We start from the raw sequence: 17,461 nt of genomic DNA, 5'->3' as shown, positions 1-17,461 counted from the left end.
CCGTAACCGGCTTTTAAGATCACACATTAAATTTTGACTTGGTGGGCAACACTAGTATGATGTTTTGATTTTACTGTGAAGAAGTTTTTAGTGTTAAGTCTTAACTCATACATTTTGTTTTTTCTAAGTCTTCTAAAATGCCGAAATGTAACTAGAATAGTTAATCAACAGTTAGCTTAATCGTCGGTTAAAGTTTCGATATAACTGGATCCAGACCTTCGAACGTATATTTTATGAAAAAGTTTTTCAGCATTCCCAGGCCTGTATCACACTAGCACATACCAGTAGACAGTTGCAGCATATTTTGTTTTTTGAGTCAAGTGCAGAGCTAATATATATTACAGAAAATACCCAAATATGACTTCTTTAATCAATACCCGTAAAAAATGAGACAATTGAAAATGATTAGTACTAAACACATTAGGGGGAATAAAATTCTAGGTGGTTGATCTAGACACTGAATATTGTGCAGAAATATAAAGTTAACATTAATTCTGTTAATAGGAATGAGGAAAATTCTATGTTTAATTTCATCCCAGTATAGCCTTAAGTGAAATAAGTAATTACGGTAGTTATCTGTCATTGGTTTTACCTGTAATATTACTTGTATTTTCACATCTTGTTGGTACACAGTAGGTTAGGGTTCCATTGTAAAGGAGTCCTCTTTAAGAAAATTGAGAACATGTAGTCCATAAATATTAAATTAAACTTATCATGTAATCTCAATGTTGAAGGAAAAAAGTCCCTACTCTTTTGATCAGAATATGAAAAACAAATTTCCAAGTATCATTTTCAAACACATTGTGAAAATAACTAGTTAATTTCTGTAACAGTTGTCTTATTACTTTGTATGAAGTCCCGTATGAAAAGTATCTTTCAAAGAAATATCATTATGTTTTACAGCTTTGAAAAGGTCAACATCAAAGACTTCTCTTTATTCTTCCCGATCTTCCCTTTATGACCGACGCCGACGAAGGAAGGGTTCAACTTGTTCTTATGGAGAATCTGTCGCTTCGCATGTCAGAGATGATATGTCAGTTGGTCGTCATTCAAGGGGCTATGATGATGAATTTTATTCAGATGAGAGTGACTTTGATGGTTACGAGAAACCTCTTTCCCGGCGAGATCGGGACAGAATGTATAGGTCAGAGAACGATCTGGGTCGCAGAGTGAAAGAAATTGCGACTCAGACACTAAGAGAAACTGCAACACAGACTGGTGCTGAAGATTCAGTGACTTTTGAATCCAAACGTCTAGTGAAGAAGAAGCGCAGATCAAAAAGTGTGTCTTCATCAGCGACTCAGACTACAAAGAAAAAGAAAAAGACTAAATCAACTGAAAGATTAGATGAAATTGGGAAGGAGAAAGGGAAAACAGGAACAAAACGCTCAAAAAGTGTACCTGATATTCTTCACAGTGAGGAACTGGAAAAGCCTAAAATAAAACCAAAACCTAAACCCAGGAAATCTGCAAGTGCTGAAACACATCTGGATGAAATAGTTAAAAGTGCTTCAAAAGAAAATCTGGCTGATCCTAAAAATACGTACTATCCTCAGTCAGAAGGATTTGTTCCACAACCTTACCCTCCACAGCCAGCTTACCCAATGATGGTGCAACCAGGCTACCAGGGGCAACCAGGAATGCCTGTAGGATACCCATACCCTATGCAAGGGGCACCTCAGGGCTACCCAGGGTATCCTGCTCGACCCCAGCAGCCACCTCCCCAACAAATGGTGCCACCCCAGCCTCCAAGGAATCAGCCAGCACCCAGGCAACCAAGAAAGTCTAACTGGGAAATGCTATGTGAAATGACTGATGGTGAGTATAAAAAAGATGATGTGACAGAAACAGGTTCTGTTGCTAGCTCAGTGTTCACAAACAATCCTGCAAGTATGCAGGGATACGGACCCTCGTATCATCCACCAGCATATAACACACATCAGTTTTACTTACCGGTACAGCCGGGAACCAATCAGGTGCAAGCTCCGCCTCCACAGAATAGGAGTGTGGACAGTTATGAAAATGCTATACATGGAGTTCCCCCTCAGGACTATGAAAATGCAAATTTTGTAGCTAAAAACATTCCAGGTGGCCGACAAGATGATGCTATGAGTAAGCAGTCATCTTGGAGTCAGCTGAAAGAAATGACTGAACCTCCAAAAGCTACCACTAATGTAAATAGCAAAAACTCCAGGAATGAAAGTGTTGTATAAATGTACATGATTTTCTTATTGAAAAAGTTTATGTAATGTCATCAGTTACATGAATAAGACTTGTCATAGCAGTGCTGTACTTTATGTTTAAACATTTTTAGTTATGGGAATGATTTACAATGATGTTGTTCACTTCTTTTATTTATGTTGAATATAAATTACTTATGTTTTAATGCTGTTTTCAGCTCAGATTTTGAGTAATTAAAGACTTCTGTTAACTGTAAAAAAAAAAGTAAGAAAAAATAAAATAAGCTGTGATTTACTTCCCTCCTTTAGTGTTGTACCATCCTTTCATTAAGAATTTCCTTATTTGGTTTAAATATTTGAAAAAGTTTTATTTTTAAATCAAATAATTTTAGTAGGAAAATATCAGTTGCTTTTTAAAAAAAAAAATAGACATAGAACTTGAAGTAATGCTTATAAAAGATACAAAGTAGTTCATAAGGTGGATTTTTTTTTTTTTTTTTATATATATAGAAACACAAAAATTTTTAGTTTGATTTATATTTTTATTTTTTACATGTGAGTCAAGAATTATATAAATTTTGTAGATTTGTTGTATTATTATTGTATATTTTAATCTGTCTGATGTGCTTGAAGTATGTCTTTAGTAGTTTTGAACTTACAGATACTGGATATAATTTTCAAACTCTCTGTTGATTTTAATAAAAATTAAGAAAGTAAGTCTGAAAAAAATTATAACAGCATAACAGTTTAGGAATAACCATTGTTTAGGAATGTTTAATTTATACACAGTTTTACTTCTGTTGTGTTTTACTGTAAAAATAAGAAAACAAGCATTTTTATTGTGTGTATGGTTTATTTCATACTTTCAGTTTTTAATGTGTTTTAATTTCAGAACATGGGCTGATTTGTAGCACATGTTAAAGACAGTAAAGCGCCAAAATACATTACATTAGCCAGTACACTCAGGTATAAATCAAAGTACCTAAACACAGAATGGGGAAGTGATTGTCTTGCATTTTGTATTCATTTTTAGCTTGACTATTCGAAGAATAGGGGACCTATCCTACTCGCTCTGGTGTCGGCGTTAGCGTGAGCGTCACACAAAGTTTGCGTACCACCCCAAATATTTTCAAAGTCCATTGAGATATTGCTTTCATATTTTGCATACTTGTTTACCATCATGACCCCAGTCTGTAAAAAGGAGGCAACTCTATCAAGCATTTTGACTGAATTAAGCACTGAGAATAGTCGAGCGCGCTGTCAACTGACAGCTCTTGTTAGCTCAACAAGAAGAGCTATCCTACTCACCACAGCATCAGCGTTGGCATCACACCTTGGTTAAGTTTTTCGTGCCAGTCCACATTTTGACAAAGTCTTTTGAGATAAAGCTTTGAAACCTTCAACACTTGTTTACCATTACCTTGTCCAGTTTTAGACAAGAGTACAGAACTCCATCAAGAATTTTGGCTGAATTATGGCCCCTTTTAACTTAGAAACCTTGGTTAAGTTTTTGACCTATGGCTTTGAAACTGTTATCACTTGTTTATTAGAACAGTCTCTATCTGTAGGCATGAGTACATAACTCTGTCTACTATTTTGGCTGAATTACTGCTCTTTTAGGACTTGGAAATTGGTACAATTTTCATACAAGTCAGCGTTTTGTCAAAACTATTTGACCTGTGGCTTTGAAACTTTGAACACATGTTTATCATCATGATTTCCATCAGTAGGCAAGAGTACATAACTATGTCAATTATTTTGGCTTAATTATGGCCCTTTTTTGGACTTGGAAATCAGTTAAAAATTTCATACCAGTCCATATTTTGCCTGACCTATTCGTCATATGGCTTTGAAACTTTGACCACTTGTTTACCATCATAGTCTACATATGTAGGCAAGACTACATAAGTAGGACAAGGACTTTGCTCAGTAAAGGCCCTTTTTAGCTCATCTGATTTTTTGAAAAAAAATGATGAGTTATTGTCATCACTTGAGCGGTTGTCGGCGTCGGCGTTGCCTGGTTAAGTTTTATGTTTAGGTCAGCCTTTCTCCTAAACTATCAAAGCTATTGCTTTGAAACTTGGAATACTTGTTCACCATCATAAGCTGACCCTGTATAGCAAGAAACATAACTCAATCTTGCTTTTTGCAAGATTTATGGCCCCTTTTGTACTTTGAAAATATCAGATTTCTTGGTTAAGTTTCATGTTTAGGTCAACTTTTCTCCTAAACTATCAAAGCTATTGTTTTGAAACTTGGAATACTTGTTCACCATCATAAGCAGACCCTGTACATCAAGAAACATAACTCCATCTTGCTTTTTGCAAGAATTATTGCCCCTTTTGGACTTACAAAATCAGTTTTTTTGGTTAAGTTTTATGTTTAGGTCAGCTTTAATCCTAAACTATCATAGCTATTGCTTTAAAACTTGCAACACTTGTTCACCATCATAAGCTGACCCTGTACAGCAAGAAACATAACTCCATCCTGCTTTTTTGCAAGATTTATGGCCCCTTTTGGACTTAGAAAATACCAGATTTCTTGGTTAAGTTTTATGTTTAGGTCAACTTTTTCTCTTAAACTATCAAAGCTATTGCTTTAAAACTTGCAACTCTTGTTCACCATCATAAGCTGACCCTGTACAGCAAGCAACATAACTCCATCCTGCTTTTTGCAATAATTATTGCCCCTTTTGGACTTAGAAAAATCATTTTCTTGGTTGAATATTATGTTTAAGTCAACTTTTCTCATAAACTATCAAAGCTATTGCTTTAAAACTTGCAACAGTTTTTCACCATCATAAGTGGACACTGTACATCAAGAAACATAACTCTATCCTGCTTTTTGCAAGAATGATGGCCCTTTTTAGACTTAGAAAATCATGGGTAGGACAATATTTCTATTATACAAAAAAAATCAGATGAGCGTCAGCACCCGCAAGGCGGTGCTCTTGTTTGACATAGAAATTAGTTAAGTTTCCCATACCATGTCATATTTTGTCTAAACTATTTGATATATGGCTTTAAAACTTTGAACACTTGCTTACCATCATTGTCACACATTTGCCATATGGTGCAAGACTTATCCAAATCCACAAATACAGGCACATTGTTTGTCTTATCTGTTATTTTTCTTTTGTCTGAAAATCTCAGGTAATATTTTGACCCCATACTGCCATCAATGCTTCGAATAGTCGAGCACGCTGTCAACAGACAGCTCTTGTTAATGCAGATAGGAAATGTTTCACACCTGTGACTATAAGAGACAATCATAGTTAACAAAATGGATAAATAATCAGTTATATCATAAGCAGAGTTATTCTGTATAAGATATACATGTTACCTACATTCCTTGTGCAGATATCTACACAAGTATTTACAGTTCCCTCCATCGTCCTCTAATTGGTCTCCCATCTTTGAGATTAATGATTTTCTCGTATTTTCTTCACTTCCCTATGAATCTCGTTTCAGAATCAAAGGTCATAAAATCTTTAATGTTTTCAATATTAATTTTTTGTTTTTTTTTCATTGTTGAGGATAAACATTATTATCATCTTAAAGCTTATATACCATGCAAAAGCCACTAACTGGTGCCTCACATTTCACATTGTGCAAGTTAAATTCTACTGAATTACATTTTTGTATATTATTATATTCCTGTAAGTTACATTCCGATGAGTTACATTCCTTTAAATGATACTGTTGAAAGCTACAGTCCTGTCCATCAAAATGATAGTTTGAAAATCAAAAAAAAAAAAATTCAGATATTTTAATTATAGCCTTACAAAAAATAATGTTTAAAAGAAAGGTGATGTTATAGAACTATTTGTAGTCAGCATTGTAGAGGTATGCTTAGTTAAGTTACTGCCTGGCTGCTTTGTTAAAGGGACATGCATTCAGATTTTTATGCCCCCAAAGGGAGGCATATAAGATTTCAACTGTCCGTTCATTCATTAGTTAGTTCGTTCGTTCGTCACAACGTTAACTTTTTGCATGAAGGCACTTTACTTGCGAACCACAGCACCCAGGACCTTCAAACTTCACGTGCTGATAGTACTTATTGAGTACACCACCCCTACTGACTTTGGGTTCACCAGGTTAAAGGTCAAGGTCACAGGGGCCAGTGTTAACTTTTTGCATGAAGGCACTTTACTCGTGAACCACTTCACCCAGGACCTTCAAACTTCACATGCTGATAGTACTTACTGAGTACACCACCCCTACTGACTTTGGGGTCACCAGGTCAAAGTTCAAGGTCACAGGGGCCAACGTTAACTTTTTGCATGAAGGCACTTTACTCGCGAACCACTGCACCCAGGACCTTCAAACTTCACATGCTGATAGTACTTACTGAGTACACCACCCCTACTGACTTTGGGGTCACCAGGTCAAGGTCACAGGGGCCAACGTTAACTTTTTGCATGAAGGCACTTTACTCGCGAACCACTGCACCCAGGACCTTCAAACTTCACATGCTGATAGTACTTACTGAGTACACCACCCCTACTGACTTTGGGGTCACAAGGTCAAAGGTCAAGGTGCTGCGGGGGCATTTGTCACCATTAGTGACAGCTCTTTTTGTTCTATTTTTTTTAATTGAGAACTTGTCAGTAATTGCATGTGTAAGAAATGTGAAATGAACATAAATGCCATTGCAGTTAGGAAGATCTTGACAGTAAAATTGATTACAACGTTTATGTAGCCTGTGTGAAATATGTTGAAAAGTTGTCTATTGTACTAAATTAATTGTTTCTATTTAGCTGTGCATTAAAAATTCTTCCACATCTGCCTGCTTAGATCAGTAAGGAGAACCCAGATCTACGGTTCGCAGGATCATTCAATCCCGAGGCAAGGCCTTTGTTCTATGTGAGGATAAAAAGACATTGTATATGCAGTCATTCATCCCATAACTTTGATGCATGTGTGGAAGTTGGCATTTACTTGTGGAGAATAGGTTAGTACTGGTACAGGATACAGGAATACGGCTAGGTTAACACTTGCAGTTAAATAACTGAAATACTGTTGAAAATCGGCACTAAACCCAAAACAAACAAACAGATATAATGAATATATAAAGAGGTGTAAAGCTTCATTTCATCCCATAAAGCTTGCCTTTATCAGTGCATTTTGACTAAGACATCATGATTGCATTTAAGTTAATGTAAGCATGTCTCATAGATTTTACATTTTGAAAATATCGCTGTTATATTCACCTGTTTACATGCTTTCATTTATAAATAAGTCGCTTTATGTATCAATATTTTAGTTGCACAATCATGCTATGCATAATTTATGTAAAATGACTCGACAATTATCAATATTATGTGTGATAATTACAGTAGTTATACAGGGATGGTGTGCCTTAAAGTGATACTGGCATGCTAGAAGAGGTATTGGCTCATAGGACTTTATCCAGAATGCCAATACCTGTCTGGTACGCCAATATTGCCCAGAGGCACACCATCCCTGTATAACAGTCTGTTCATTGCATATGTTCCACTCTACTGCTTTACTAAAAACAAAATAAAAATATAAATTTATGTTTTATAGTGCCTTTGAATGTTCATTTCATGTGCGGGAATGTCAGTGTTTTATGATGACATTGATACCATTTCATTTTAAACATCTGTTATAAAATTATGCATTCCAGGGCCGTAGTTTCTTGTGTCAGCATTATTTAATCACACTAGAAAAGAGGAAGCAAGCAAAATATTGTTAATTTACCATGTTTTCTTTTGTAAAATAATGTTAGGTTGTAGATACTTGTCATCCTGTCAATGGAAGTACAAAATTAGGATGTTGTGGGCACCCGAAAATGTGCCTGATATCACCAGAAGTGTGTCAGATATCAAAATCTGACACACCAGCTCATAAACATTAATATCAGCCATATGCTGCTATATACGTTTAAATTCAGTGCAATATTGTTACAATATTTAGTAACATATGCAATAAAGTCAAATACATAAGACTTTAAACCATCCTTATTTCTGGTGTCTTGAAGTTTCTGTTCTTTTGGGAAATAGATTTTAGTTTTGCATGCTTTGTTGGCAAATAAAACATGGTTTTGAGTTCAGATGTGTAGTAATCTAATCATGAAGGTCAAAGGCCAACAAAGCACACAAAACTAAAATCTAGTGCCATTCTAACACATTCAATTACACCAGGAAGGGATACTTATCTTGAATCTTTTCTGAGGCGGAATAGCCATTTTGCGAAACGTGTTTTAATCGACATGACAATACACGGTAAAAAAAGAAAATCTTAAAATGTTAGAATTACATATATTTCATTTAAAGCGACTTGTTCACAATTTTTAGGTGAAAAGTTTTTTCTTTTAAAAATCTGTAAAATTTGGGTACTTAAAAGTGACCAGCAGTATAAATTTTTTGACATGATTTTTGCAAGGTGCCCTATTAAATAACCAAAAATATTGTGCAGAAGAGAGTAAACGTTTGTAATTCTTTCATTTTTCTTGTCATTTTACCAAGTTAGACCATCATATTCATGTATTGTAGCATTCATCTTTGCATATATAAAATACGGTACAAATAATACAGGGTTACACATGTGTACTCATAATTATATAGTTCAGGTAGGTTCTAGTCACTACATAATATCTATCCAAAACCATTCATTGTGGTATTTCACACTTTATAGAAATAGGTCTAAAGTCGAAAAACAACAAATTTAAAATTATATTACAAGGTGTTTTTCATATATAATATATTGCTTTAACATTACTATATGTAAAAATACATATTATTATCAGTTACCTTGCAATGATTAGGCATTTTTCTGAGTGGATTTTGAAGTTTTTGAGAATAAATCAAAGGACACTGGCTGTGAAGTGTATCCCAGTGTAAAACAAATCAAGCCAAATGTTATTAAATTATTCAGTTTGTTTAGACTCGAACCTGGTTTGAAACTAAGAATAATATGAAAGTTATATATAGGAATGTGCTTATCATACTTTGTTAAGGCTATTGTTAACTTCATTAACTTATATTTTTAGTTGACACAAAGTGTACCTTGATCAGGGAGATTTTCCTTGTACATATGTTTGCATGTAGATGTTTATTTTACTTACGTGTTAAATGTTGATGCAGAAGAGCAGATTTGTAATACAATAAACTGATTCTTGACAGTTGATTTATTCAGCTGATAAAACACATGGTTAATAGTTGCTTAAAATTTTGTTTTGTCAGTTAAGTTAAAGTGTTTTGTATGTGAATTACTAAACAGTCAAACCTTTGCCAAGGATGCCCATCAAATAAAGGCAACAACAGTAAATCCTGCTTAAAAAGGTCATTACCTTCCAGGTTTGACTGTATTCAATTATTGTGCAAGTTGGAATTATAAAAGTAGAGATCTAGTACTAATTGTTACCTTGATAATTTTAATAGCCAAGAAAACTCTACACAGCTTTGTCAGATTTTGATATAAATGAGTTAGTATATATATATATATATTATAACAGGTTCCCAATTTTGTAAAACAGTTTGAACACTCACATGTTAAGGTTGTAAACATTGCATAATTTTGGAGTGTAAGTTGATATACCAGTTCTGCTAATAACTAAGATGCCCTCCCTTTCATACAGAAGGGAAACACTCCTAATTATATGATTAGTTAACATTTTATTTTACCTCACATCAGAAAACACCAGAAGTTTTTATTTAAAAATTTGAATAATAGAAAAATTTTATGCTTAAGTAAGAACATTTTTATATGATATTTATTGTTCAAAATTGTTTTATTGTTTAGTTTATATTTAAAGAAGGACAGCTTTTTTAACAAACAAGTAACCAAAGAATGTTAACAGTTACGCATAATTCATTTTAGTCTAAGTACATTATTTTTATCTGAAAGTATTACTGTTTTAGATTAATTATAGAATTTTGTTCTTAAGTGCATGTTTTTAAAACATTTGTACTATTTCTGTCCAAATATGTATACTTGTAAAAGAAGTTTGAAGTTTTGACCTGTGAACTGTCAGCAAGAGTAAAAATTACTGTTGGACAGTTTCCTGTTGTACAATATGTTTAAGGTGGCATGTAACACTTTATAAAATTTGATTCACTAACGTATGAAAAGGTTTGTTATATTTTGTTAATTTAAGAAATTTATAAAGCTGTACATTTTTGGTAAGGCATTTAAATCTCAAAGCAGATCAGACAAATCTGACTATAGAGCTGTAGAATAAGATAAAAGTCACTAAAGGGAATAATAATAAATTATAAATTTCGAGGGTTCAATGCAATAAGGGCGTATCTACATATAATTATTATATGTAGATACGCCCTTATTGCGTTGAACCCTCAATATACTACCATCAGGCTAACAGCTACACCCCTATGCTAAGAAAATTTGCTATGCTTTATACACTATTGCCTGCTGAAGGGAACATTTTCACATTAAAGCAATGAATTGATTCAAATGTATCACCTTTCTTATATGATTAAGAAGGGTATAGCCCTTTGTCACTGCACATATAAAGGCATAAAATTAATTTGGGCTGGAAATACATTATAAAATGCAGTATTTTGTTATTAGGTATAATGGTGTAACCCTTGGTCAAAAACAAGATTATGGGAAAGGCATTCTCTTAAATAACACTGTCTTCTGGCAGACGTAGATTTTCAACCTTTCTAAAAATGTACAGGATTGTATATTTTCTAAATAAAGTTTTAATAAAAGATGTAAACCTTTGAAGAATTAAGTGTATCAAATTTTCTAAAGCGTTGTACTTTAAATTTCCAGCTGTTTGATCCTTCAGAACCATTAAAGAGTTTATCATAAATTGCTGCTTCATTTTGCAATATAAGTTATGTCATTCTAAAGCGCTTCAGGGGAGATAATAGAGTCTTTCTCAATGTAAAAATATTCATAATGTCGGGTCAATAGTCAATGTATTTTTCCCAGTGTGAACTCCAGTAGATTTATATGTGAAATTAAGAAACTGTTTTCCACAGTCTATGATATATTTACTTTAGGATTAAAATATTTTTTCTTGTGTTCTTGTGAGAGAGAAAATTTGCCATTTGTAGAATATGACTTGTGTCTGGTTTATCACTGATGCAATGCAGAAAAAAGCTTGCAAATACAAAAATGATAAAAGAGGAACTCATCAGTGTATGAGCGTCTCAGCTTAACCAATCAGATTGCTCAAATTAATAGATATTGGGACTCTATGGAAATGATACCTAATGCTAAGGTACGCAAAAAAGTTTGGTGATGATCAATAAAGAAACAAAACAAAATTCAAAATATTAAAACGATTTGGTGTCCTAAGTGGTTGAAATTTACAACGGAATACACACTTTTAAAGTTTGTTTCTTGATGGTAAATTTAAAGCTTATTAAGATGTTGTGAGAATTAAAAATGTACCCCTTACCAACCTCAGAATTCTTTGGCATGATGTATAATTTGAATTGTATTGTGGGGCCTCCGTGGCCGAGTGGTTAAGTTCGCTTACTTTAAATCACTTGCCCCTCATTGATGTGGGTTTGAGTCTCACTCGGGGCGTTAATTTCTTAATGTGAGGAAGCCATCCAGCTGGCTTACGGAAGGTCGGTGGTTCTACCCAGGTACCCGCTCGTGATGAAATGATGCACGGAGGGGCACCTGGAGTCTTCCTCCACCATCAAAGCTGGAAAGTCGCCATATGACATATAATTGTGTCAGTACGACGTTAAACCCAATACAGAAAAAAGAAATGTAATGTTTCGTTATTATTGAGAAATCAGGGAAAAATGTAATCACAGAAGAGGAAGATCAAACAAAAACTTCTTATATCTTCGGTGTGCTATGAATGCTATGTGTATATGTGCCATAAACTTGTTGTAAGATATTCTTTTTGTATAAATAATATTTATTACATCTAGAATTAGGATTGATAGCCTAAGCATTAACTTGTATTTAAATATTTGATGGTACAGTAGACACTCTTTATTGTTTGTTAGATAAAACATTTGTGACATTAGCTCTTGTCCAGTCCCTATCTAGAAGATATGTTGTTAGTGTGGGCTTCGGCTCTTAGTTAGTTGATTTCAGTTTAGTAGAAAGCATGTGACATAGGTCTGTAAATACATCACTGACCTCAGTCTTATATATTTCCACTTTGACACAACACTTTATGCATTTCAAATTCTTGTTTAATATAAACTCCACACACTTTTCTATAACGTACCAATTACATTTAGACTACATGTATATCTAAACACTGTAGCATACAGTAACTGTTCAGGATCACATGTTTAGATTACCTGATTGGGACATTTTGTAAATATTTAACTTGTCTTACCTGTAACCTGATCAAAAGATAATTTTTGTCTTCAAAACATTCCTTGCCAGATACATAGTATTGTGTGTGTGATAAATTGTTAGATTATAGTTATAATATGGCTGCGTATATCATGAAATATTTTGTACAGGTCATTATTTGTAAATAATTCTCATGAGTCCATGAAAAGATGTATATATTTTATAATCTTCATCATCATATATACATTCCACATTTTTTTTTACATTATACACATATATCTTCTTTTTTTATATGTTTGGTATCTTGCAATATACATGTAATAGACATTACACTGGTACATTTGTTTAGCTGTAACACTTTGTATGCTCATTAACCTTGAGCCTGCTAAATTTCTAAAATGGACTGGTCCATCATTCAATTTGGGGGCAATACCATTTATTATTCGAAGGGGTGTTCACTGAAATTTAACTGGCTAAATAATGAACGGTGCAGATCATGATCAGCCTGGTCTGCACTAGTCGCAAAAGCCGAATCACTTGCTGCCAGCAGGCTAAAGGTTAAAGAAAATTTAAAATAAAATAAAAATTAGTGTAGAAAAACCTTGTGATTGAAAAATAATCACTAAGACAGATTTTAGTAATAAAGTTAGGCAGTCTGGTCAGGATCAATGCTGTTCGCTTTCAAAGCCTATTGCAATTAGAGAAACTGTTAGTGAACAGCATGGATCCTGACCAGACTGCGCGGGTGCGCAGGCTGGTCTGGATCCATGCTGGTCGCAAAGCCACTATGTTGGTTTTCCCATGACATGGCTCACTTTAGTATTAATCAAAACATGGTTAGCAGATAATAGAACTCTGTGTGTTCTTTCCTTAGACAATATTTCTTCTGTATTTATAAGAAAAGGTATATAGTTTTTCTACTTTCAGAACAAGAAACAACTTTCTGTATTCACAATATTTTTAATTTAGCATGGTAAGGATTAATGTCAAAATTTTCTTCCATAATGGTATTTTTTTGATGTACACTTGAGATATATTTCTGTAAGTAATAAAATATAATGCTGATCCTTGGGTAAATATTTTACAGACTGCAAGTTAATTGTTTCATAAATGTTTGTACCAGTGTAGATTGAAATAATATAATGTAGTTAAAATATCACAAATTATTTAGTTTCTTTTGTTTTTCTTCCCGTCATGATAGATCTTGATTTCTGCATGCCAAGTAATATGCTCAGAATAGCTATATACATTATTGTGGACATGCCATTTGTACCACACTACCAGTCCAGAAAAAAAATGAAACTTGCACGTAGGTAATAATTCTAGAGCATTTTTCGAGAAATTTACGTATAGACTGTATAATTATGTTATATCGTAAAAAATCATGCAAATTTCTATAATTCACATTGTTAACAGTATATCATGCCACGGACATGTTCGATAATTAATGGACAATATTTAATATTTCATTTGTAAAAATCATTTGAGTTCTGACAGTTGTGAAATAATACCAAACATGGTTTCTGAGAAAAAAGATCCCATATGTGACACAACTAATTATGCTTGTATTTAATGACCTTGTCCAATCAGTGAACAACAAACAACAAATTGACCTGATACTATTAGATTTTGCAAAGCTTTTGATAGTGAGCCATGAGAAAGTGACTGTTCAAAATGTACAACTATGGTATATACGTAGCCAAACCCTGAAATGGATTAAGTTTTCCCGACAATCGGCTACAATCTGTAAACCTAAACGGCAAGGGTCTGTGCTTGTGTCCCTGCTCTTCCTTGCATATACATAAATGACCTCCCACATCATATATAGTTTATTTGTAGATGACAATGCAATATACATGTCACTTACCTCTGTTAGATAATCAAATACCTTTCAAAATGACCTTAAAACACTAGAAAAGTTGGAGTTGGACTGAGGTATGGAATTCAATCCCTCTGAGTGTCAAGTTATCCACGTCGCAAGAAGGAAACATATCATATTCCTTCACAATACTGCCTGCATAATACGCTACTAGAATATGTCCCCTCAGCAAAATACTTTAGCGTGGATATCTCAGACGATGTCTCGTGGGACACCCACATAAATATAAGGTCAACCAAAAAGGCAAATCATTTTAACTAGGTTTCCTCCACATAAATATAAAAACAAGTCCATATGGCATATCAGAACCTAGCCAGACCACAGCTGAAATATAGCTCTGAAGTCATACATACAAACCCAAACAATCCAAACAGAAGCGGTCCAAAGACGGGCAGTGTGTTGTGCTATGTCCAACTTTGGCCACACCTCCAGTGTCACTGAACTGCTATGCAGTCTAAAATGATGTAGTCTAAATCTCCTGCGCATTGACTCGACTCTCCTATGTATAAAATTTCAAATCAACTAGCTGCAATCCCTATGGAAGATTATCTTATCCCTCTAACAAGGCAATCCTGCCATTATCATCCAGTCGGTTCAAAAGCTCTTCAGAGCTTATGTTGTAATGTTGCCTTCTTGTCGACTTTAAATAAATCTTGTCTTGTCTTGTTTTTTGTCTCGTCTCATCTTGCCTCGCCTCACCTTGCCTCACCTCGCCTCACCTTGCCTCGTCTCGTCTCCTTGTCTTGTCTTACAAGCTGATCCCTGCAACCACTGCTACTACAAATACTCCCTAAAATTTCTTAGGACTATAGTCCTATGGATCACTCTTCTACCCGACATTCCCTTCCTTCTAACCCTTGAGCAGTTCAATGTTGCTGTTTGCAACATTAAACATACTTCACTATAACCTAAATCTTCATCTGTTTTTAGCTCGACTATTCAAAGAATAGTAGAGCTATTGGACTCGCCCATGCGTCCGTGTCCACGTCGGCGTCCGCGTCCCGATTGTGGTTAAGGTCTTGTATGTATAAGCTGGTATCTCAGTAACCATTTGTGGGAATGGATTGAAACTTCACACACTTATTCACTGTGATAAACTGATCTACATTGCACAGGTTCCATAACTCTATTTTGCTTTTTTACGAAATTATGCCCCCTTTTCGACTTAGAAATTCTTGGTTAAGGTTTTGTATGTAAGCTGGTATCTCAGTACCCACTAATGGGAATGGATTGAAACTTCACACACTTGTTCATTGTCATGATCTGACATGTACTGTGTAGCTCCCATAACTCTAATTTGCAATTTTTTCAAAATTATGCCCCTTTTTGGACTTAGCAGTATTTGGTTAAGTTTTTGTATGTAAGCTGGTATTTCAGTATCCACTTATGGGAAAGGATTGAAACTTCACACACTTGTTCACTTTATGAGCTGATATGCACTGTGAATGTTCCATAACCCTTTTTCCCATTTTTACAAAATTGTGCCCCTTTTTCGACTTTTGTATTCATTCAATTCTACATCTACATCTACAGGTTACTCCTCAACAATCAACAAAGATTATGACTGGGAGGTGCTAGTCAGGGAAACAGTGTTTAAGTCTAAAATAAGATAGTTAAGTGCATTGGTTAAAAGATAATAAGATAAAAGGAGAGTGCAAAGTTAAAATTAAAATGGAGATAATGCACTAGAGACTGGCCGTCGCCAGCCTCTCTGTAAAGATATTGAGGCTGGGACTAGCTTGGATGTGACCTGGGAGAATATTCCAGTAGCGGATAGCTCTAGGAAAGAAAGAGTTGAGATGGTACTGTGTTCGAGACTGGGGTATAAGGAAATTCAGGTTTCTAGTGTGGGTCAGGTGATCATGAACGACAAAAACTAGCTGGTGTTGTATTTTGTAGAGAAATATTACTGAGTTATAGACCCTTCTTTTGTATAATGTTTTCCAATGTTCTTCTAACATCTGAGTAACACTGCTCGTGAAGTCATAATTGTTACAGACGTACCTGTCCACAGCTCTCTGCACATGTACACTTTCTACCTTATTGGCAAGATGTTTCTACCAGGGGTGCCAAACAATTGAACAATATTCCACCTGGGGTCTAACGTAAGTTGTGTAAGCAGCCTCCTTAACCTTTTTGTTTGTTGTTTTGATGTTACGTTTAATAAATCTAAGTGAATTGTTTGCTTTGGATGTGATGTTATCTATATGCTGTGACCAGTCTTTTTAAATGGTAACCCCAAGGTGTTTTGCCGAGTCAGTTGCTTTGAGTATTGTGTTGTGCAAGGTATAAGGGAATATTAATGGTTGTTTTTTTCCTAGTAATTCGAAGAACCTCACACTTGTCAGGATTAAACTCCATAGCCCAGTCTCGTTCCCAGTCTTCTAGTTTGTAAAGGTCATTTCATAGCTAACTAGATGGATTCAGGAAGATCATTAATGTATGTTAAGAGACAAGGACCAATAACCGAGCCCTGTGGGACACCTGATAGTACTGGGAGTTCCTCAGATAAGTGACCATCAACTGCTACTCTTTGAGAGCGGTTGTGTAGAAATGACCTAATCCAATTGACAGTTTCTGAGTTAACACCATGCATATCTGTGAAATTCATGGATAAGTTTATGGTGGTCTACTTTGTTGAACACTTTTGAAAAATCCATGACTATCACGTCTGTTTGTTGACCTTTTTCTAAGCTATCAAATACTTCTTGTGTAAAGCTGACTAGTTGTGTCTCACAGCTGCGTTTTGACCTAAATCCATGTTGACAAGGCTGTTGAATAGTCGAGCGTTGCTGTCCTCCGACAGCTCCTTGTTATCTTTTAAATCACTAATAAATTTTCCTATCCCTTTTATTTGACATTTGACCTGGTCATTGAAAAAAGTATCTCAATATTTTCTAGCCCTAGGATCGCGTCAAATTAGTTGGACTAACATTTGACCCTATTTTCTACAGTACTAAGATCTTAAACTTGCCTCAAGTCCAAATCTTTGAAATCATTGCACACTTTAATTTTACTAATTGTCTAAGTATATCCTAAAATTTGAAAACAAAATCGAGGTTAAGTCAAATTCCACATTTGAGAAAAAATGTCTGAAGGAACGTGAAAAAAATATATGATTCCGGATCCCGGTTCCG

The 17,461-nt window shown here is 34.7% G+C and overlaps 1 protein-coding gene across 3 annotated transcripts in view; it reads left to right on the top strand.

The window, feature by feature from the left end:
• Positions 1–13,611, top strand: part of LOC123529739 (serine/arginine repetitive matrix protein 1-like) — a 41,086-nt gene extending 27,475 nt beyond the window's left edge. For 2 of the 3 annotated variants that reach the window (XM_045310252.2, XM_045310251.2), the window contains exon 8: positions 904–13,611. In XM_045310252.2, coding sequence (XP_045166187.2) covers positions 904–2,213 — 1,310 coding nt within the window. In that variant the 3' untranslated portion in view covers positions 2,214–13,611. The remainder of the gene's footprint in view (positions 1–903) is intronic. The other variant, XR_008366677.1, reaches the window with a different exon arrangement.
• The last annotated feature ends 3,850 nt before the right edge of the window (positions 13,612–17,461 follow it).

The sequence above is a fragment of the Mercenaria mercenaria genome, chromosome 13 (assembly GCF_021730395.1).
Source record: "Mercenaria mercenaria strain notata chromosome 13, MADL_Memer_1, whole genome shotgun sequence".
NCBI classification, from domain to species: Eukaryota; Metazoa; Mollusca; class Bivalvia; order Venerida; family Veneridae; genus Mercenaria; species Mercenaria mercenaria.
Note: the sequence above shows the minus strand (reverse complement) of the source record. Positions and strands in the feature narration are given on the sequence as shown.